The 22,382-nt window shown below is 37.2% G+C and overlaps 1 protein-coding gene and 1 long non-coding RNA gene across 3 annotated transcripts in view; one reads left to right on the forward strand and one right to left on the reverse strand.

The window, feature by feature from the left end:
- The window catches only part of LOC126267268 (uncharacterized), a 68,725-nt gene extending 50,728 nt beyond the window's left edge, over positions 1-17,997 (forward strand). The window contains exons 2-3 of the long non-coding RNA XR_007548975.1: positions 15,464-15,613; positions 17,642-17,997. This is a non-coding gene — a long non-coding RNA (uncharacterized LOC126267268). The remainder of the gene's footprint in view (positions 1-15,463; positions 15,614-17,641) is intronic.
- The window catches only part of LOC126267267 (uncharacterized), a 459,263-nt gene that overhangs the window by 54,113 nt on the left and 382,768 nt on the right, over positions 1-22,382 (reverse strand). For both annotated transcript variants that reach the window (XM_049972334.1, XM_049972333.1), the window contains 2 exons: positions 21,320-21,420; positions 15,999-16,083 (listed from right to left, as the gene is read on the reverse strand). In XM_049972334.1, coding sequence (XP_049828291.1) covers positions 15,999-16,083; positions 21,320-21,420 — 186 coding nt within the window. The remainder of the gene's footprint in view (positions 1-15,998; positions 16,084-21,319; positions 21,421-22,382) is intronic.

A 22,382-nucleotide genomic window follows, 5' to 3' on the forward strand; every position in this document is an offset into this window, starting at 1 on the left:
TGTCTTTACAAAAACATACTAACTGATTTATATTCATATTTAGTGCTCTTAATTTAATTTTTCTGTGTTTAAAATTGCTAGATTAATGTTGACTCTGCAGTGTATTTTTATGCTGCTACAACTGACACTGTCATTTGATTCAGTTTCAAGTAGGGAACATTGAATAACATATGGTACTGCATCAGATCTCAAGGTAACATTTGGTTGTCTGCTGTGTGCAGAGTGATAGACTAAATGTCCAGTGCTTATACAGCAGTTTGAACCTTTGTTTTTTGTACAAGCGCTCATTGTTTAAAACCTACCAGATGTTATTTCTATTATCTTGTTTTATTCTTTGTAGATGATAACTTTATTAGTGTAGCCTCTATGTTATCTACAGAGCAGCTGTCGTTGACTTTTATTTCTGGTTGGTGGGAGCTGCTTGCAATATCTCAGCTAACCCTGACTACTTGGTAAAGTACATTCTTTCAAAGTACTGCATAGTAATAAATGGACAGGGCTCATGCTTACTGTTAGTAGACACAAGGAAAATCTGTCAGTAAACAGCTAGAAGCCACAAAGGCCATCATCAACAGGCTTCAGGCAGCTGCTCTAGGCTGCTCTGAGACACCCGTGAAAAATTGTGGCATTTCTGCTGCCTCTGATCCCCCTAAGTCACTGCCTCTATCAATTTGTGTGAAATGACTGCTTTGTTATCACCCGAGGGTGATTGATGGACAGTGGTGGCTTTGCATATCTCAGAGCATAAGGCAAATGTTGGTACCGGTCGCATGGCTACCTTTTTACACCTTATCAACAGGTATGAGGTACTCCCCACTGTTGATAGCATGTCTGAGACAACATGAAATGCCCTGACTGTTGAGCCTTTGTCCAATTGTCCAAACAAGCACAGAAGACGGGTACATCGGACATCCATTGCTTCAACATCATCCACATAACAGAGCCCATCAGAAAAATAGTACACAGGTCACAAAAAAGACCAATTTGCAATCATGGTTGCCAGGAAATCTTATTTAAGAATTAGAAGAAACTCAATTAGCAGCTCTATTTAAGAGCATTGGGTGCAGTCAGCTGCAAATCATAGCTCGTGTCAGTGTGAATGATACTTAATCCCCGGGTTCTGCCATCATCTTTGGTTCCATAGAAGACTGTCTTATGGTAACCTCCCACAGACATGGGGTGACAGTGTGGCTCATGATTTGTAGCACTGCAGTGAGGACAGAACACAGTTCTCTGGTTCTTAACTGAATGAAGAGCTTAAACAAGAACAAAGAGAATACTGCAATGATTTCAGACACAGATTTCTTACCCTCCACAATCAGTTGAAGAACTGTAACTCCCTTCTCCCTACCTCCCTTAGGCCAGGCAAGCACTAAACTGAGGAAATGACTACTTGGATAGCAGAGTATGTGTACTATGCAAATGCTCTTTTTAGGTTAGAGGAACCCTTCCATAGGCTTGATGAAGAATTACTTGTATATTCTATAATCTAACAAAGATAGATATACTTATGCCATGTTAATCACAGAAGAGAATATTCATCCTTGCAGATCAGTAAGAAGTAATGCTGATGTGGTATTAGTTAACTGCATGAATGTTTCACCTATTGAAGATAATAATTTCCTCTGTAGTACTAGAACGAGAAGCAGGTAGAAACAAGACTTCAAAGTTGACTGAAAATTCAGAGTGCAATTTATATCACAAGGATCAGTTAGGCACCATAGGTAATAGCATATTTATTGCCAGAAAAAACTTGATAACATTTAGTGAGGTTATTGCATGATCTGAATATGAAAAAATCTGGTTCAATCCGAGCATCAAAGACAGCTGAAACATTTATAGACCACCTGCCTCAGTACGTGTAGTGCTGGAATATTTAAGAAAAAAACCTGGAATACATCACAGGTAAATTTAATGATCATGCTATTGTAATATAGGGAGGTTTCAACTCGCCAGCTACTGACTGAGAGATCCACATCAGTAGAACTAGAGCCGTGACAAGGATCTGAGTGAGACTATTCTAAAGGTCTTTACTAAAAATTACTTTTAGTGATTAGTTAGAGAACTAACTTATGGGAGCAACAGGTTAGCAACAACCTAACTCTCATCCTGCCATCCAGATTTAGGTTTTCTGTAATTTACCTGCCATATTCTGTCCAATTTGCACGTTGGGTCATCAAAATCCTCAGCTGGTTGGGGGACCCGGCCATAATGCTCCAGACATTCTCTGTTGGGTAGAGATCTGGTGACTTTGTTCACAAAGGTAGGGTTGGGCAAGAATGAAGACAGGCAGTAGAAACTTTTGCCATGTGTGGTCTTGCATTATTCTGCTGAAATGTAGGCCCCAGATGGCTTGCCATGAAATGCAACAAAGCAGCTTGTACAATGTCATTGACATACTAGTGTGCTGTAAGGGTGCCACGGCCAACAACCAAAGGGGTCCTGCAATAAAAAGAAATGGCACCACAGACCATCACTCCTGGTTGTCAGGCCAATTTCCTTCCACCAGGTGAAAACATGACTTTGCAAACAGTCATAATGTGAAATTTTTCCTGTTTTGACATCAGTGCACTGTTTTCACTTGTCGACAAATGTTGATGTCTTTTGTAAAGTGACTTTTAGTGTAAAGGGTTAAGAAGCTTAACGTTTTCCATACAAAATGCAATGGCTATGGAGAAGAAAGACTGTGCACTGCTGGCAAAGTTGTTTTATCACAACGGCAGCAGTTGCAGCAGTGCATTGCACTACTATCACCAACAGAAATAGTTGCAAAGAGCCCTCATGTCAATAAATGAACAGGAGGATGTCCAACTACTCTTTCAATCAATGCAATGCTGAATAACTGCTTCCACAAAGATGTGGGCCAACATGTTACTGACTTGCTCAATTTGTTAACCTCTTCCTCCTGAACAATTTACCTATTCTTTTTTCTGAAATTGTAATTGTTTGTTTGTCTGTACATGTATATCTTATCTACCAATCCAATTTCGTTCCCATCTGGATAATTCCTACATGATGCATTGTTGACTTTTTTTGTATGTGGGAGAATGCATAGAGAATGACTGAAAGTGGAACAATCCCATACAATAGGAAAACCAGATACCACACTGAGATTCATTAAACAATCTTTAGGAAGTGTATTCCATCATAAAATCCTCATCCAACTGATAATTGAGTACTGCCTATCAGGGTTACAATATAAGATTAACAGAGGAACTGAGAAACAGCCAAAGAAGAGCTGTGCATTTCATCACAGGTTCATTCAGTAAGCTTGAAAGTACCAAGGACATGTTCACTCAACTCCTGTAACAGGTGTTACAAGAGAAGTATTGGCTACCAACAATCTTTCTCCCTGCACACAAATTGTGACTGGAACAGGAAAGGGTGGAAATGACACTGTTACACAAATTACCCTCAGTCACACAACACAAGGTGGCTTGCAATCGATAGGTGTAAATGTAGGTATATATTTACGTCCTTGAAAATTTTGTTAACATCTCTTTCTAAAACCATACTTCATTTGCTATTTTATTGCTATTTTCATATCATCTACAAATAAAACAATCCGGAAATCTTGAGATATATGCTCACTTACACAGATAATTTAATACTGCTAAACTCAGAAGAATACTTATTTATTGACATCATTGAAATTTAGAAGTATGAACAGACATGAAGACTTTTCCGACACTCATGTGACCAGCAGGCTGGTAGGAGGAATCCTTATGCAAGCTGTAATGTCTGTATGTGGTGAAACATTCTGATTATACAATGATGAAAAGACATGAATGGAGCAAGCTCTTAGCTGCGATGTTAATATTATATGTTAAAGAATTTCCCACTTAACTTGTTTTATAAACAAAAAAGATTGTTACAAATCACTCACCCCTCTTGCATTCTACAAGATGTATTCCAAAACTTAAGGTCCAGTAACTAATATTTAACTGATGGTCTACCTGAACGAAGTTTCACACATGCCGCACTGTCTACCGACTCTTTACGAAATTACTGTGGTTGTTTACCAGTTGGTGGGAGCATATCACAATGGTCAAAACAATTGTAGATCCTGCCAGTTGTGAAGTGCACAGTGTGATTAGATTTTTGCAGGCAAAAGGATCTCCAGTTGCTGAAATTCATTGTGAGTTATGCCTAGAATATGGACCTGAAATAATGAGAGACAAACAAGTTTGAAAATGATGCCAAGAATTTTAAAATGGCTGCACAAATTTTCATGATGAACAGTGGAGTGGCAGGCCCAGTATTTGGACCAACAACATTGTTGATCAAGTAAACCAAAATCTCTGATTTGATTCACAATTGATGATCATTGGTCTGACTAATGAATTCCAAACTGTTACTCAAGCCTCAATTTACAGGATTGTTACTGAACAGCTTGGGTATCATATACTGTGTGTGAGGTGGGTTCCAAAAATGCTCACCAATCAGCACAAACAGCAAAGAATGCTTAGTGCAGGACAGATTTTGGAGCACCACAGACAAGATGGAGATGATTTGCTTTTTTAAATTGTTTTGGGAGACGAGACATGGAAATCATGCGTCAATGCAGAATTGAAACAACAGTCAATGCAGTGGTGCTATTCAAGTTTACCCAAACGAAAAATGTTTAAGCAAACTTCACTCTGAACTGAAAAATGATGGCTACTGTATTTTGGCATGTAAAGAGCATTCTTTTGATTGATTTCATGGCCACTGGGTCAACAATTACAGCTGATGTATACTGTGAAATGCTAACCAAATACAGACGTGCGATCCAAAATTGATGCCTCAGGAAACTGTTGTCTGGCAGAATCCTCCTTCACAATAAAGCACACTCTCATGCTGCTGCCAATACCAAGGAGAGGATTCAAGATTTTCATTGCGAACTTTTTGAGTATCCTCTGTACTGTCTCGACCTTGCACCAAGTCTCTATTTCCTCTTCTTCCATTTGAAAAAATGGCTGGGTGGATAACAATTTCAGTATGATGATGAACTCAAGACTGGCATTACCAACTGGTTCAATTTGCAAGTGGTAGACTTCTAGGCAGAGGGGTTAAAGAAGGTGGTGCAGCATTACAGAAATTGTGTACATGTAAATGGCAAATAAGTGCAAAAGTAAAGCAGATGTGCAGTAAAACATTACTGTCAACGAGCTATTATCGTGAAGAAGGACCTTTAGCACTTCAAATAAACCAAGTTATTATATGAAATTATTTATTTATTTGCACTTACTACGAATCATGAACTAAATGAAATTCTGTTGTCTTAAAGTTGTAGCATCAACAAAGGGCAGATCCTGACTAGATGTTTCCTGCCAAATATAAACTGACAATGAGAGAAGAGGTAAAACTTTAATTAATTTCCACCAAAATTCATAAAAACTAGGAGTCCTGAGCCATGATGATGAACATGAGGATTTGGGCACTGTGCTCCAGAACATAGCGACTTCGCTGCAATCTTAGAATTTTAGAGAAAAGACAACATAACTATGAGGAAAGTACAAAGTAAATATCAACTGTAACTCAAAACAGATAGACCGAGTCTTTTTATTTCATGAAATTCAATGCCAGACAAGGTCACGGTCTGCCATCCATATGACACTGGCAAAATACGTACACAAAGTTTGTGATGATTTGGATTTAAGAGGAGTTGAAGATGCAAGTTAATATTACCACGTAATGCATACCCAGATGCTTTTTCAGTAACTTTTGTACAAAAATATAGATGGGTAGTAGATTTGAATGTAATGGTTGACAACAGCTGCATGACAAACATGGAGCATAGTTTAGAGAGAATGATAGAAGATGACATTACTTACAGTAGCAAGAAAATTTTAATTTCAGATGTGGTGAAAGGTATTTTACTTGGTGTATTTAGAATAAGAACATCTTTCTGAGCTTTGAGAAAATAATTTCAGGAATGGCTCATAAAGAAGGTGATATAATTGGAAAGATCAGTGATCTTTTAGGAAAAAAAATGGAGTTAGGGTGTAATGAAGTGGTGAAGATAAATTCAGTTTTGGAAGAGGTTAGCAAAATTAAAGATACTTCTTAAGAAGTTTGCAAAATTAAAGCTATTTTAAAAGACGTTAGTTGAAATAATGACATTTGGAGAAAGTGGACAATATTTCAACAGAGGTTGTATGCAGGTTCAAGAAATGGGTAGAAGAAAAGGGTAAGCAAATGAAAGAAATGTCTGATACGAAATTTAGGTAGTAGAAGACAAAAATGGAGAGTTTGATAAGGCTGCAGAGAAGGACCTTAACCAGAACAAAACAGAAACAGTTCAATATCTAGGAGAATTCATGGATCAGAAGTTTGATGAATATAAAAGAAATCATGATAAACAAGGTCAATAAAACTGAAGTCAAGGTAAATTACATTGTGAATGCGATGGAAATCAGACTGCAAATCATGGGTTCAGGTATAGATCATAAAGCAAGTGCTATACCAAATTCCATTGGAGAAATGAAGACTGACATCTAGCCAATGTGAAGTGAATGAAATTAAATAAAATGCAGAGTGAATAGGACAGTAAAAAAACAACCTAGTTATGTAGAATGTATTTTCAATAGATACACGTCCAGACATTATGCCACAACATACTGGATTTGAATTCATTAGTCTGCTTACATGACTGGAGCTAAAAATTACTACTGTCACTGATATGAGGATCTTTAGAACCAAATGTTACCACATACATAACAAAAGGTAGCATGCTAAAGCATCAACAGTTCATGACATTACTACTGGGAATGAAAGATGTACATTCAGTCATGTTCATAAAATCTTTCCCCCAGAACTGGAGTGCCAGACATAAAATAAAATTTGCAGGAGGATTTATGTAGGGAGATGTTACACTGGAGCTGCTGAAGATGCAGATGGTTATAATAGATATGACGAAATTGAAGAATCTTTTCTACATAAATACTGGTCCAAGGGAATAAAGGACAGATTATGCAAGGAAGTACTGAATATAGAGCCATTTAATCCATCTGAAGGCAGTCTTTGATACTATTTTCAAGAACATTTGGATAAGGCTAAATACTGGGAAAAGGAGATTCTGCAGACTGACATCCAGAAAATTTTAAATCTGGGGCCTCACAGGGACCAGAGAGGAGACTGACAATCAGTGCATTTTTTAAGGTAATGGAAGCCACAGTATTTCCCAGGGACAGGTGATGTATGAGAAAGATATGTTGATTCTGGCAGTTGTTACAATCACCAAGCGAGAGGAAAGAATGATGCGAGAGGCACAGTGCTCAATGGAATGTGACACATCCTGTACTGAAACAGAAATGATGGGAGAGATTTAAACAAAGGAGACCATAGGACAGTAGATGAGAAGACAGAAACACTAAAGGATATGACAGGGGAAATTAGACAGAAAAAAAAAAAAACAGGAAAAACAGAGATTCAAAGCAGAACATGCCATTAGCAATCACACACAGAAAATCAAAGGAGTTATAAAGAGACAAAGAAATGCATAACGATCACATGTGTAAGTGCTGAGCCACAGGGAATTGTGGAGGCACAAGGAAGATCTGTTTCAGTAGGTGCCAGAATGTGGAATTAATTAGAGACACTTTAATCAGGAATCAAATACAAATAATGAGCATCATTTGAGCTAAGCTGCCATAAACAAGTGTAAAGGAGAAAACAAAAAAGCCTACAAAAGACATAATCAGTGGAAGAAGAACACAGAAATTCTGACACTACCAGCAAGTAACATCAAGATTTGGGTGCAGTAGGCAACCACAGACATCCAGTGACGATTCCAGCACAGATCAAAACTGAAATCAGTGAGAAAGTGCTGGAACATATAGAATAGAGTGGTTGATTGTTTAATTGGGATATTAGAGGAAGAATTGATCTTACTGAAGGTAAACTTCAATGCGAATACAGGGAGAAGAAGTGGAAATGAATCTGACTGATACTGATTGCTATGAAAGCAACTGTTGACAAGATGCAGGAATCTGATCACTTAGATGAAGTAAACCAAAAAGAGATTAAATCAATTCTCTTTCTGCATGCAGGCATGTTTCAGGACACACTAGGTGTCACCCAAAAGTATGAATAAAAATTTCTAGTTAAACCACACAAACCATTTGATATGCCAATTAATCCAGTTCCCTCCACCAAGAGAGCTGCTGTAAGTAAGGAAAGATGCCAGATGTTAGAATGGAATGTTACTGAAGAAAGTAAAAGCCCACACAACAATTTGTTGCTAGCAGTGAATAAACTTCAAACATTATTATACTTGTGTTACATGGAAGAGTACTTAACAAGATTTTGACTGAAGTTGAACTAGACCAAAGAACATAGAACAATAAATATAAAAAGCTACAGAATGAAGTACTTGACAAGTAACATTTTACATTCATCATACTGGCACACAGCTTTTAAGAAGGATTCAAGGTTATTACACTGCATTCAGAGTTGTGACGCACAGTTACAAATTTTGAGATCTATCATTTGGTCTGAATTTGTGTGGAGGAATTTTCATTGCTGCATTAGAATGTATTTTATGTTACATTGTAAAGCACATGACTCCAAAGGCTGTCAATTCTATTAAATACCTAGGGATTATAATTATCAAGAACACAAATCGGAACAAGCACATCAAAAATGTGTGAAAATATTTTGTTGATACCCATCTACATGGGCAGAAATGATCATTGTACTAAAAAAATTATGAAAATAAGAAAAAAATCAAATCAGGTCTGACACGGAAAGAGTTAAGTGTTTCGTTCTCCACCATATTGTTCGAGAGTGAAATGATAAAGAAATAGTGTGAAGGTAGGTCGATGAACCCTTTGTCAAGCACTTGAGTGTGAACTGCAGAGTAGACATGTAGATTATAGCAGAACGTACAACTTTGTTAAGGTGATGTGATGCACAGTGTATTTAGGACCAACAAATAATGATCGTCAACAGCTGAATGAAATTTATTTAATGTAGTTTGGAAAGTGGGACACACATTTACGCATGGGGTTTCACTGTATCTGCGTGTTAACTAAATGGCAATGGAGATGGTGTTGCTACAGGATGTAGCGATGCTGTTGGTGGCTTATGTTTGGCTACACTTGCTGTTCTTAATGTTTTCTCCACACAGAGGACCCCTGCCTCAGAGTTGCACCAGCCCACTTGGAAGAAGATGGTTGTGACAATTCATGAAAAAGTCACAGAACAAAAGAAGTTCAAGAACTGTGACTCTGATCATTGTGAATGTGTTTGAAATACATGTGTCAAGTGAGCAGAGAATTGTTAGAAGCTGTTTCTTGAGTATCAAGAGGTGTTACAATATATGTGGTTTACAAAAGAAGAAAATTCGCTCATTTAGTAAATGGGAGAGAAGTGGTCCACTGTCGAGTTTTCAGCACTCAGCAGCACACCGAAAAGGAGAACAACTCAACAATACAAGGCATACATGGTATAGGTGGATGTTGATTTGAAGAGAGAGAAAGAGGGGGAGGGAGAGGGAGAGCAAGAAGGAGGGAGGGACAGGGCGAGAGAAAGAGAGAGAAAGAGAGAGAGAGAGAGAGAGAGAGAGAGAGAGAGAGAGAGAGAGAGAGAGAGAGAGAGAGAGATTTTCAAGTCAAGATGTAAGTAATGAGAAAAGTGTTTAGAAATCAGCAGTGTACCTTCCATCTAACATATTGCTTTACTCAGTGAAACTGTCACAGAGATACCCAGGAAACATTTCAAGCTGTACAAGATGACCTACTGAAAAAAGTTAATGTATATGTGGATGATTTGTTGATGGAAAAGTAGACTTGGGAAGTACATTAAAACTAATTAAGAGACTACTGCAAGCATTTCACAATACTAGAATAACAGTAAATCTCACCAAATCTAAATTTGTATGGAAAGAAGTGAAATATTTAGAATATGTAGTAACACTGGAAGGAATTACTCTGATCCAGTAAAGGTAAGTGCCAGCAGAAAGTTTCTGAGACCACACAACAAGAAACAACTTAGACCATTCCTACGACTCTGAAAATTTTATTGACAGTAAATGAACACCCAATCATTAAACAATGAAGTACTAAGGTTAACAAAGAATAATAATGACAGTTACCAATGAGCTTCTGAAGGAATCAAGAGGAAGTTCAGTAATGCCAGAATGTTGTACCATCCCCTTATGAATCCAGAATTTGAATTTATGATGGATGCTTTCAGAATAGGCTTGGGGTTCTGTCTATTCAAAATTCAAGGAATTAATAGAAAGTCAACCTTCTGTAGAATAGGAGTTGGTAGCTGGGTCTTAGATACCTGTGAATGGGTCTCTTCAGAGACTGAATTCGAAGCAATTGCAATCATATGGGCACTTCACCACTTTCATTATTATCTATACAGACATCACATTAACATCTTTATTGGTGACAAGCCTTTGAGTTTTCTTTTGTGTTGCAAGCTGCTTCACCCATGACTCACTATATGGACACATTTCAAATATTTTGCTTCGAGGAAGAACAAAACATAACTGAACATGTTTTATCACAGTTATCTGCAGGTTAGAACTGAATACCTGTAAATCCTGAACTAACCTGTATATAAAGGTTTTACTGATAAAAATCAAGTGTTGTTGTACTTCTTGGATGTGTGTCACCTTATGTCTGAGTTGCAAGAACAGGATCTACTGACAAGAAGCATGAGAGCGGTTTCGACAGAGGAGTCATGACAAACTGTGTAGACACTATGTCATCAGTTGTGACAATTTTGTTCTACCTGCAGCACGTTAACATTGATCATTGGATGGTATGCATTCTGTGTGAATCACATGAGAAATTGGTTTGGAATCCCCATTACAGTTGGAGGCAGTATGATGCGGTTAAGTGTATGAAAAAGTTAGCTGAGAACTACTGCTTCAACAACATATGAAGGCAAATACAAAACACTTTGAGAAAATGTGTTATTTGCCAGAAAAGTAAAGAACTGAATAAATGTAGAAGAGGTGAATCATATCCGAGTATGAAACTGATGGAAATTGTACTAATTGACAAATGTGTACCTTCACTTAGATCTTCAATATTTTTACAAATGCATGAAGTTGTATGCATTTAAGAAAGCTGTCAGCACATCAGTTACTAGGCACATGCCTGATGACTACTTACTCACTGTGGGCAAACCTGATGCTTTACTGTCATATAATGGAACACAATTTTCCAGTAAAATATGGAACTCTTTCGAATTTAAATGATTTCTGGCTGATACTCATTTAATCAAGAAATGACTCTTGCTGGGCATGCTTTTAAAGAGATGAACCCATTTATGCAAACATATTGTTTGAAAAGTAGGAGCCTATCAACAACTTTTGAAGAAAGTGTGAATCAGCTGCAACAAATGATGAGTGGTTATAGCCACAAGAGCTTATGTTCGGACAACCCACACACAACGAGTGGTCAGGACTAATAACGAAGTAAAAAACAACAAAAGTATCACATGAGGGCAAAATCAGATAAGCACTGATTAACCTTCATGCCAAGGCTGATGAATAAAAAAAGTTTTATGACAAGCGCATCACATAATGGGGGCATTTTTAAGTAAGAGACAAAATTTTAATATGCAATCATCTGAAGTCATCATTGATGAATAAAAAAGTGAAGAAAAGAGAGTATTTGTACACAGGGTTGTACATTATCTTGAGAATAATGAATCCAGGTGCAGACTTACTGTGCTACCAAAATTCTGGGAATATGGAAGAACTGTATTTTCATCATGATCTTAAGAAGTTATGAGCAACCTTATTTCAATGGAAATGTTCTATCATATTTAAAAGGTACATAAACTACTGTCATGGGAATGGCATGCAGAATTATTACATACAGATTAGAATGTTCAAAGGTGTTTACAGTGCTGTTTATAGAAGTGTTAGTGCAACAGTGTGCAAGAATGTATAGAAAGTTAAATTTTCATACGATTTGCTTTCTCCGCCAATGGCCTTGCCACAGTCGTAACACCAGTTCCCATCGGATCACTAAAGTTAAGCACTGCTGGGCTGGGCTAGCACTTTTGATGGGTGACCATCCGGTCTGCAGAGCACTGTTGGCAAGTGGGGTGCATTTAGCCCTTGTGAGGCAAACTGAGGAGCTACTTGATTGAAAAGTAGTAGTTCTGGTCCCATAAACTGACATACAGCCGGGAGAGCAGTGTGCTGACCACATGCCCCTCAATATCCACATCCAGTGACACCTGTTGGCTGAGGATGACATGGCGACTGGTTGGTAGCATTGGGCCTTCCAAGGCCTGTTCAGATGGAGTTTAGTTTGCTTCCTCTACTTCTCACTGAGTGTTTTATGTGACTGGTCAGGTATTTCCAAGATACTGATATATAATATTCTGATCAAGCATTAAGTTATGTTTATATGGACTGAATTACATTGATCACAGAGAGATTTGTTCACTATTTACTGTGTGACATCTGGGATATACCAGGTTGATGTGTGAGTGTTTATGTATTTTGTCATTATGTGCAGATATGTGGATGAAGTGGTTAGGTAGGTCAAATGCTCTATAAATGACACTTTGTGCATTGGTTGATAAGTATTTTAACTACAGGAAATGTTCAGTGATTTTAAGGAGAATTCAGGAGGACAGTACTAATTGATTAGAGATGCTGATGTGAGAGTAATGTCGAGGGAAGTGTCATATGCACGGCATGCGGGTATTGCTTTGTGCACGGAAAAAAAGGAAACATTATTCAGTACTCACCAATGTGCAGACGAGTGAAGAACTGGTGCAGATAGGTAATGACCCATGAGTAAGGAAGTGCAGATGGGCAGTGAGCAAGTGTTTAGTATTCACATGTGATATAGAAGCACGTGAACTCAGCACATACCAACTGACTACTGACAGTTAAGCAACAGTGTGGTTATTTCCAAGCAGACTGCCTGAATTATTGGAGCAAGTAGTTTACAAACGGATAAGAGCAACATTTCATGGTACAGAGAAGACTGTGTCTGGAACTGAAATATAAACAAAGTGACTGACCAATTGAATCACACGAACGAACGAACATCTGCTAGCATGAGTTTCTTAGAAGTAGATACCTTAGGGGTTGCGAAGCAACTCAAATCGCTTGATACGGGCAAGTCTTCAGGTCCAGATTGTATACCGATTAGGTTCCTTTCAGATTACGCTGATACTATAGCTCCCTACTTAGCACTCATATACAACCGCTCGCTCACCGATAGATCTGTACCTACAGATTGGAAAATTGCGCAGGTCGCACCAGTGTTCAAGAAGGGTAGTAGGAGTAATCCATTTAACTACAGACCTATATCATTGACGTCGGTTTGCAGTAGGGTTTTGGAGCATATACTGTATTCAAACATTATGAATCACCTCGAAGGGAACGATCTATTGACACGTAATCAGCATGGCTTCAGAAAACATCGCTCTTGTGCAACGCAGCTAGCTCTTTATTCGCACGAAGTAATGGCCACTATCGACAGGGGATCTCAAGTTGATTCCGTATTTCTAGATTTCTGGAAAGCTTTTGACACCGTTCCTCATAAGCGACTTCTAATCAAGCTGCGGAGCTATGGGGTATCGTCTCAGTTGTGCGACTGGATTCGTGATTTCCTGTCAGGAAGGTCGCAGTTCGTAGTAATAGACGGCAAATCATTGAGTAAAACTGAAGTGATATCAGATGTTCCCCAGGGAAGCGTCCTGGGACCTCTACTGTTCCTGATCTATATAAATGACCTGGGTGACAATCTGAGCAGTTCTCTTAGACTGTTCGCAGATGATGCTGTAATTTATCGTCTAGTAAGGTCATCCGAAGACCAGTATCAGTTGCAAAGCGATTTAGAAAAGATTGCTGTATGGTGTGTCAGGTGGCAGTTGACGCTAAATAATGAAAAGTGTGAGATGATCCACATGAGTTCCAAAAGAAATCCGTTGGAATTCGATTACTCGATAAATAGTACAATTCTCAAGGCTGTCAATTCAACTAAGTACCTGGGTGTTAAAATTACATACAACTTCAGTTGGAAGGACCACATAGATAATATTGTCGGGAATGCGAGCCAAAGGTTGCGTTTCATTGGCAGGACACTTAGAAGATGCAACTAGTCCACTAAAGAGACAGCTTACACTACACTCGTTCGTCCTCTGTTAGAATATTGCTGCGCGGTGTGGGATCCTTACCAGGTGGGATTGATGGAGGACATCGAAAGGGTGCAAAAAAGGGCAGCTCGTTTTGTATTATCACGTTATAGGGGAGAGAGTGTGGCAGATATGATACACAAGTTGGGATGGAAGTCATTACAGCATAGACGTTTTTCGTCGCGGCGAGACCTTTTTACGAAATTTCAGTCACCAATTTCTCTTCCGAATGCGAAAATATTTTGTTGAGCCCAACCTACATAGGTAGGAATGATCATCAAAATAAAATAAGAGAAATCAGAGCTCGAACAGAAAGGTTTAGGTGTTCGTTTTTCCCGCTCGCTCTTCGGGAGTGGAATAGTAGAGAGATAGTATGATAGTGGTTTGATGAACCATCTGCCAAGCACTTAAATGTGAATTGCAGAGTAGTCATGTAGATGTAGATGTAGATGGGAAAGTTGATGCATTAGCAAAACCCCTGAATAAAACATATTACCTGAAGTTACACATACTTACATACATACAAATGATGAACTGTAAATATGCTGTGTAATAGAAAGTTATGTATTTATATTCTTATTAGGCGTATGAAAGTGTGTGTTATGTAGGACAGAGGACAGAAAATGAGACCTGCGCAACCATGCGAATCACAAACCCTTTTCATTACAGAAAACTGTTGCAAATTTATTGCAAAATATTCACACATTTGGGGATTATGTTTCATGATCTGATCAAGTTGCTGCTGATGAAGCCTAAATGGTACAGGAAGTCATGCTGTCTATATTTGTCAGCAAACATCAATGCCAATGCCACAGACCGTACCATCATCATTCCTGCCCACTACTGTCCACTGATGCCATACCAAGATACTGTGCCTGTGGCTTGCTGGACTGATACACTCCCAGTAGTGGTTTTCCCATCTGGCACTTTTCCAGCAGCTAGCAGCTGAATGGGGGAGGAAGAATTTCCAGAGCCAGGTATTCAGTCACCTACCACGGACTTATAAGCAGTGAGTTAGAGGCATTAACAAACAAGAAAGAAAACTTTATTTTATAAGAAAGTGGTACAAAGGCTAGAGTGGAGCAGCCTTCACAGTGATACTAATATCAGATGTTAAAGACTTTCCTACTTAGCTTGTTTTACAAACAAATGAAAAATCTTACAAATCACTCATCCACCTTGCAGTCTAGTGGCAGCAGATGGATGAATCTGAGTGTTCTAGCACTAGGCAACATACTATTATTGTAGAGGCATGTTTAGCACATCAAATAAACCATGTGACTGCATCAAAATTCTATTACTTAATTACAAATACTACAATTCATGAACTAAATGAAATCCTGTAATCCTTAAGTTTTAGCACCAACAAAGGGCAGTTTCTGACCATATGTTTCCTGATAAGAAGAAACCAATGATAACAAGACAAATAGTAAAACTTTAATTAATTTCCACTGGACTTCATGCAAAATAAGAACCCTAAGTGCCCAACAACAAGGAACATGAGGTAGCCTCTTCTTCTTTAGTTTTCTTTATACAAGGTAGTTAATTTTGTGTTAAGTTTTTGTCATTCATGAGTACTTTAAGTTTTCAAACAGAGTTTATTTTAAATTGTTTGAGGTAATAAAATAAACTTTTTAATGTAAATGTTCAAACTGGCATACACAATATAACTATTTTATAAACAAAGTAATGGGTTTAAAACCACAGTATATGATGTTAAAATATTCTTGTATATTGTGGCAGCTATAAAATAATAATAGCTACATTAATAATGTCACAAATTTAATTAATCAAATATGTTCAAACATTTCATCATGTTGGATTTTTATACTGAGATATGAGTCTGTCAATGTAAATAAAATGAAATCACAGTCACCTGTAATACATACCTTCAAAAACATTTGGTATTGCACGCTCAAAATAGACCAAGGAAGGAAAATCTGATACGCCATACTCTTCTGCTACAGTAGCATCCTATAAAAATAAGAAAGGTACATAATAAAAACCACTTAATGAGACACACAAACATTACGAGTACAAAAAAAAAAAATTGTATTCACCAGACCAAACATGACAGCAGAACATTGGTAAAAGAAAATCATTAAATTGTTTGATACATATTTTCACTACATTTCTTTTTTTCCAGATTTGTTAAACTAATAGTATATATCATTTTACATAAGTCGAACTCACACTCTTCAAGAATGCTGTTGTGCTGATGCCATCTCATTTAAGCTCCAGCTATTCAATAACATAATTTCCAGTTTTTTTTATGTGGAAAAGACTTAAACTTAGCATTTATTTTCAAAAATTTTCTATTATTTAATTTTTTAATGTATAATATCAATTGCTAACTAGCATTCACCATTTAAAATCATTAAATTGGAGTGCTCTGTAAGAAACATGTTCTGATCGCACTAGAGAGAAACATTTATGGCAGATTGTAATGAAGAGATCTTGACCATAACATTTCACCCCTATTAACTTGGTTAAATCTCAGTCATATTTAATGTGTGTTTTGAAATATGAGCTTAAGCCACTGACGATGGTGGTTTGATTATTAGCTGTTGGAATGAGTAAGAACACAGCATCCCTGGTCTTCTTTCAGAAAAAGAATCTACGCAGTGTGCTAACACATTCATGATCCCTCTTTCCAAGACTATGAATATAGTGTTCGTATAATATAAATATTTTAAATTATGATACAACATCATATAGAAGCAAGGAGGGTGGCATGTGTATGCTAGGCAGAAACCTCTTTACACTGTAGTAGCTGAAATGTCTCAACACCAAACAAAAGTTGGGACAGCAAGGCGCAGCCCTAAATTGATTTGAAAAGTCACACTTTACATTTTGCTGCTTTGATTATGAGTCAGTGTTCCAGATTGATTTGTTTTCTTTAATATCAGGTGAATATCTCCTTGGACGTGCATAAATGCCCACAGTTAAACTCAAACTTCTCTTCCTGAAGGTATGGAAAAGGTCTTTTCCTTTTTCATATATTTCTATGAATTCAAACATTGCTTGCACAATATATGTTTTGGCCTTCTGCATTAATTACCGTCAATATTTTGTAAAAAATTATATACAATACACACACAGTTAATGTGACAAAGGTAATATATTATGTGTTACTACAGACAGCTGAGATCAAAGATTTAAAATGTAATAAGCTTTTACTATTACAAAAACTACTTCCCTATTTTTGAAATAAAAAAACTGATTGTCAATTTTTGAAAATAACATATGAATCAAACAGTTACATAAAATATGTGGCCCATGACTTCTTTTTGTTATATTTACTTTCAAGTAAACCACTGAGAAACTAGCAAAGAAATAGAAAAGACAATCACAGTAATACAATGCATTTCAGAGTGATTTCTTTCCTTTAATATCCAGTTATTGTGATGATGTGTTGATGAAGTTTTGCTAGTATTTAAAAAAAATCATGACTTGGGAACTACTATATAGATAATTATGGTTTGTTGTAAAACATTTCTCAAAACTTGTTCTCTTTATTGCTGTGTTTTAGATTTGACTTGGAGTGCATCAAAGTGGCAACAGACCAGATGAAGTCACAATGTGTCATCTGATATGTGGAATCCAAATCTATGTCAAGGGTACTGTAAAATTATTGACACCAGGAACCACTGGCAAACAGAAGCATAATGCAATGGTTCCAAAACTTAAAAGAGACAGCCAGTGTCACAGGTCTTCCTCTAAGTGGACATCCCCCTAGGTCAACATATGTTGGTTGAGTGCAAGTTGCATTTCACTGAAGTCAATTTGTGATGCATGAAGCAAGATCAACTCTCCATAAAGTGTTACATAAGTGGTTCCACCTTTTTGTATACAAAGAGCAAATAGTCCAATCATTGGAACCAAATAATCATCCTCTGTGATATGCATTCACATGCCCATGTTGACCTCCATAGATACTTTCAATGACTACCTGAAAAAGTGCCTGTTTTCATATGAAGCAATGTTCCACATTTCTGGAAACGCAAATCACCAGTTTGGCATATTACAATAAACCACGATGCTCTATCTCTATTTTTTGAAATGGTAGTACAACTTTATAGAAACCCTGTATATGCCAAAGTTTTAAAAAGTCCATAACTATTCACAATAAGTAGTAATTACCAACTGTTACTGTAAACCCATTCTCTTTACATTTCAACTGCAACAGCCTCTCTACAAACAGTTTTTTCAGTAATACGTACTAATTACATTCTTGATTCTAATGCAAATTGGGAATTTTCTGTGACTACTGTTCCCGTGATGACTCTCATCTCATAATGTGCTGAGTTAATTACATTATTAATTCTACACAAAGTCTTTCTGCTCTCATTCCATCTTGCATAACATTCCCTTTATGTTACTCCAGTCATGTACTGAAAATGAAATCGAGTTTTTATGGCTGCCAACTTATCTCGAGATTTTTGCAGTGCCTGTGTAATACTGGAATAATCTGATATATCAGTATCAGTGAAATGTTTTCTATGATTGCCATGGGGAATAGCAAACAGAAACTGGTGAAAACCATGTCACTCTCATGTGTGTTCATAGATTTTCCCGGAGAATGAGATGCTTGAAGGTCTCTCAGGCATGCAGCCAGGTAGACTGGCCATTGTAGAATGAATTTTCAATGGCATAATGTGCCATCATCATCAGGTTACTCCTGTTGACAGTCAACAGGAGTAACCTGATGATGATGACACGTTACGTCATCGAAAATTCGTTCTTCAACAACCAGTCTACCCGGCAGCATGCCCGTGAGACCTTCAAGCATGTCACTCTCATTTTCATGTAAGGCAGTGCTCATGTAAGGCAGTGCTCATTTTTGGTAATGTAGTGATCATAGTTTTACAGCACAGTTATGGAACATATTTAGTCAGTATTTTGTGTTTATGCAGTTGTACAAGAATAAGATTTTACTCTACAGAAAAACGTTACATTTAGGATACCACAGTCTTGTAGAACTTTTCTATCTTATAAACATATCTGTTGACCAATAATTTCTATTTATACTTCTGAACGTAATTGTATGATAAGTCTTTCACTGTCATGGGTCATTTACTATACAGTGTTATCTAAATATATTTAAAGTTATACTAAAAACAAAGATTCCAAGACTTACCAAGCGGGAAAGCGCCGGCAGACAGGCACAATGAACAAAACACACAAACACACACACAGAATTACTAGCTTTCACAACCGATGGTTGCTTCTTCAGGAAAGCAGGGAGGAGAGGGAAAGACGAAAGAATGTGGGTTTTAAGGGAGAGGGTAAGGAGTCATTCCAATCCTGGGAGTGGAAAGACTTCCCTTAGGGGGAAAAAAGGACAGGTGTACACTCGCACACACACACAAATCCATCCGCACATTCCCGGGATTGGAATGACTCCTTACCCTCTCCCTTAAAACCCACATCCTTTCGTCTTTCCCTCTCCTTCCTGCTTTCCTGAAGAAGCAACCATCGGTTGCAAAAGCTAGTAATTCTGTGTGTGTGTTTGTGTGCTTTGTTCATTGTGCCTGTCTGCCGACGCTTTCCCGCTTGGTAAGTCTTGGAATCTTTGTTTTTAATATATTTTTCCCACATGGAAGTTTCTTTCTATTTTATTTACATCATCATATATTTAAAGTTATTTTGACACGGACTTAATACAGTGTATTCTAAATGTACATTGTTTCTGTCCATTGTTTGTTAATTGTGGATAGCACATCAGTAAGTTGAAGCCTATGGCTGCTTTTTCATTAAGAAGAGAAAGGCATTAATATAAAATGACAGGTTCTGTTAGTATTTTTAGTTATTTGAATTGTGGCCAGCATGAATCTCTGTCTGTTATAATTATCTTCACTGTTTCTTTTGCTACATGAACATCATTTTCAAACCTGAAGAGTTACTCCACAGCTCAATTATCAGATCTTATTTGCAGCTTTATGTTTAGGACTAGTTGAAATTACTGGATTAGTGTAAAACCATCCAGAAACAGGGAAATAGTTTAGGATACATTTAGTCTTGATACCTTGCATCAAGACATCTCCAACAACATGTGATTTGATGTTTTCTTGGCATATCTATAACTTGCTAAATTCTTAAGCATCCAACAGGATCACTTGTAAGTTCTCCCACTGCTGCAAGGATAGCGATAGGACCACAGGATGCCATGCGAGCAGGAGTCCCCTGGAGTTGGCAATGAGTGTGATTGACAAAATATTGTGGAGAACTTGTAATGTGACCATACAGATGCTTAAGAATTCTACAAATCTCCAACAGTAATTTCAGTTATTTTTATAAATGACAGAAGATTATATTTTAACCCTTTAACTGCTCTGGACATGCTAACGTGTGCACCTTTATACCTGTCCCTGTGTGCTCTGAATGTGTTTACGCTTAGACACTTTCAGAGTACCAGGTAGAAGGACTGGTGGTGCATACACATGTTCAGAACACACAGCGACAGGTACAAAGGTGCACGCATTAACACATCCAGAGCAGTTAAAGGGCTAATGTTCCATTACCACCCAGATCAGTAGAGATGGAAGATAAGCTTGGAGTGGGCACTAATGGGGCAGAAAATTGGAAGTGGCTTTGTTTATAAATTTGTCTTAACATTCACCTGAAGTTATTTAGGTAAATAACATAAATAAATTTCAAATACTGAGGAATTAAATCTCACTCATCCAAAAGAAAAGTCTAATGTTTTAATCACTGCATCATTATGTCAGCTCAGCTCTTTGGAAACTGAATAAAAGGCTGCTGAGAAGCCAATAACAACAAAAATCAAAACACCAAGTTGCCAGAAGATAGTGTGTGTATGTCAAATCATCTAATCAGCCAATATCTTTCAATAATCTATACATTTACTGAGAAACTGTGTTATTCTAGGCGCTACAGTGTGGAAACGCACGATTGCTACGGTTGCAGGTTCGAATCTTGCCATGGGCCTGGGTGTGTGTGATGTCCTTAGGTTAGTTAGATTTAAGTAGTTCTAAGTTCTAGGGGACTGGTGACCTCAGAAGTTAAGTCCCATAATGCTCAGAGCCATTTTTTGTGTTATTCTTGTAAATGATTTGATAAGTCTGAGATCATTACAAAATAGTGTATTTTTGCAAATCACTATCTAAGTATACGAGTGAATATTGTGGTAAATGTGATATATCATTTTAATTGCTTCCATATTCAAATCACATCCCAGAATATTTACCTGAGTTTTAATGAATGTAATACCATGCCGATCACAGTCATCATCAATGTTTTCTAGCTCTTCAAGGATTATTTTACATTGGTCACACTCATCAACACTGTCTGGAAAAATAGATTTACTTAAATATCTGCTTTTGCATCACACAACATGAAATATACATTTTCATATGTAAACTTCAGACTCATTCCAAACAGTATTTTTTACTGCAATAAAATCAGCCAAATGTTTCTCATATATCAAGAGAGACACAAAACTCATGCAATTACATAAAATGGAATTCTGTACAATAGTTGGCATATTTATGATGTCAATCTATTATAAAAGTATAGAGAGAAACATTATAATACAGGCTTATTCAAATAGATGTACCAAATATAACTAACTTTTATTTCATGGAATAAATTGGATATGAATACCTGATATGCAGATGAAAACATAAACTTTAAAGTTGACAAACATATGTTATAAATGAACAATGTGCCCCTTTCTTGTTGGATGGCAAACATATAAGTGGTAGCGAAACTCACTTCACATATGAAGAAACATCTCTTATGTTACTGAGTTCATTACAGCTGTGATACAGTTTTGCAGATTGGTCAGTGTTTTGGTATAGATGGAACATAAGCTACCTCTTTTACAAAGCCCCAGAAGAAAAAGGCACATGACTTTTGGTCAGACTCCAGCAGTCAGAAAGTAAGAGAGAGGTCGTCTTTTCCCATACAGCCTTGCCACTACTGAAAAAGGGAGTTGATTCAAAAAAGCTTTGACATCAAGAGACCAATGGGGCAGAGTTCCATCCTGTTAAAAATGTAATCTTGTGAGTATTTGCTAAGTCGGCGAAAAAACCATTGTTCCAAAATGTCCAGATACATTATTCCACTAAAAGATCCCTCTACAAAAAAGAATGGTCCATAAACGTTGGTTTGGGGTAAAGTACAAAGCACATTTAGCTTCACTGAGTCTTCCTCATGTTGTAATGTTTCCCTGAGGTTTTGAAGACACCATGAGCAAACAATGCTAACAGTTTACTTTACAACAAAAATGAAACAACACTTTGTTGCTA

The sequence above is a fragment of the Schistocerca gregaria genome, chromosome 4 (genome assembly GCF_023897955.1).
Source record: "Schistocerca gregaria isolate iqSchGreg1 chromosome 4, iqSchGreg1.2, whole genome shotgun sequence".
Lineage (NCBI taxonomy): Eukaryota > Metazoa > Arthropoda > Insecta > Orthoptera > Acrididae > Schistocerca > Schistocerca gregaria.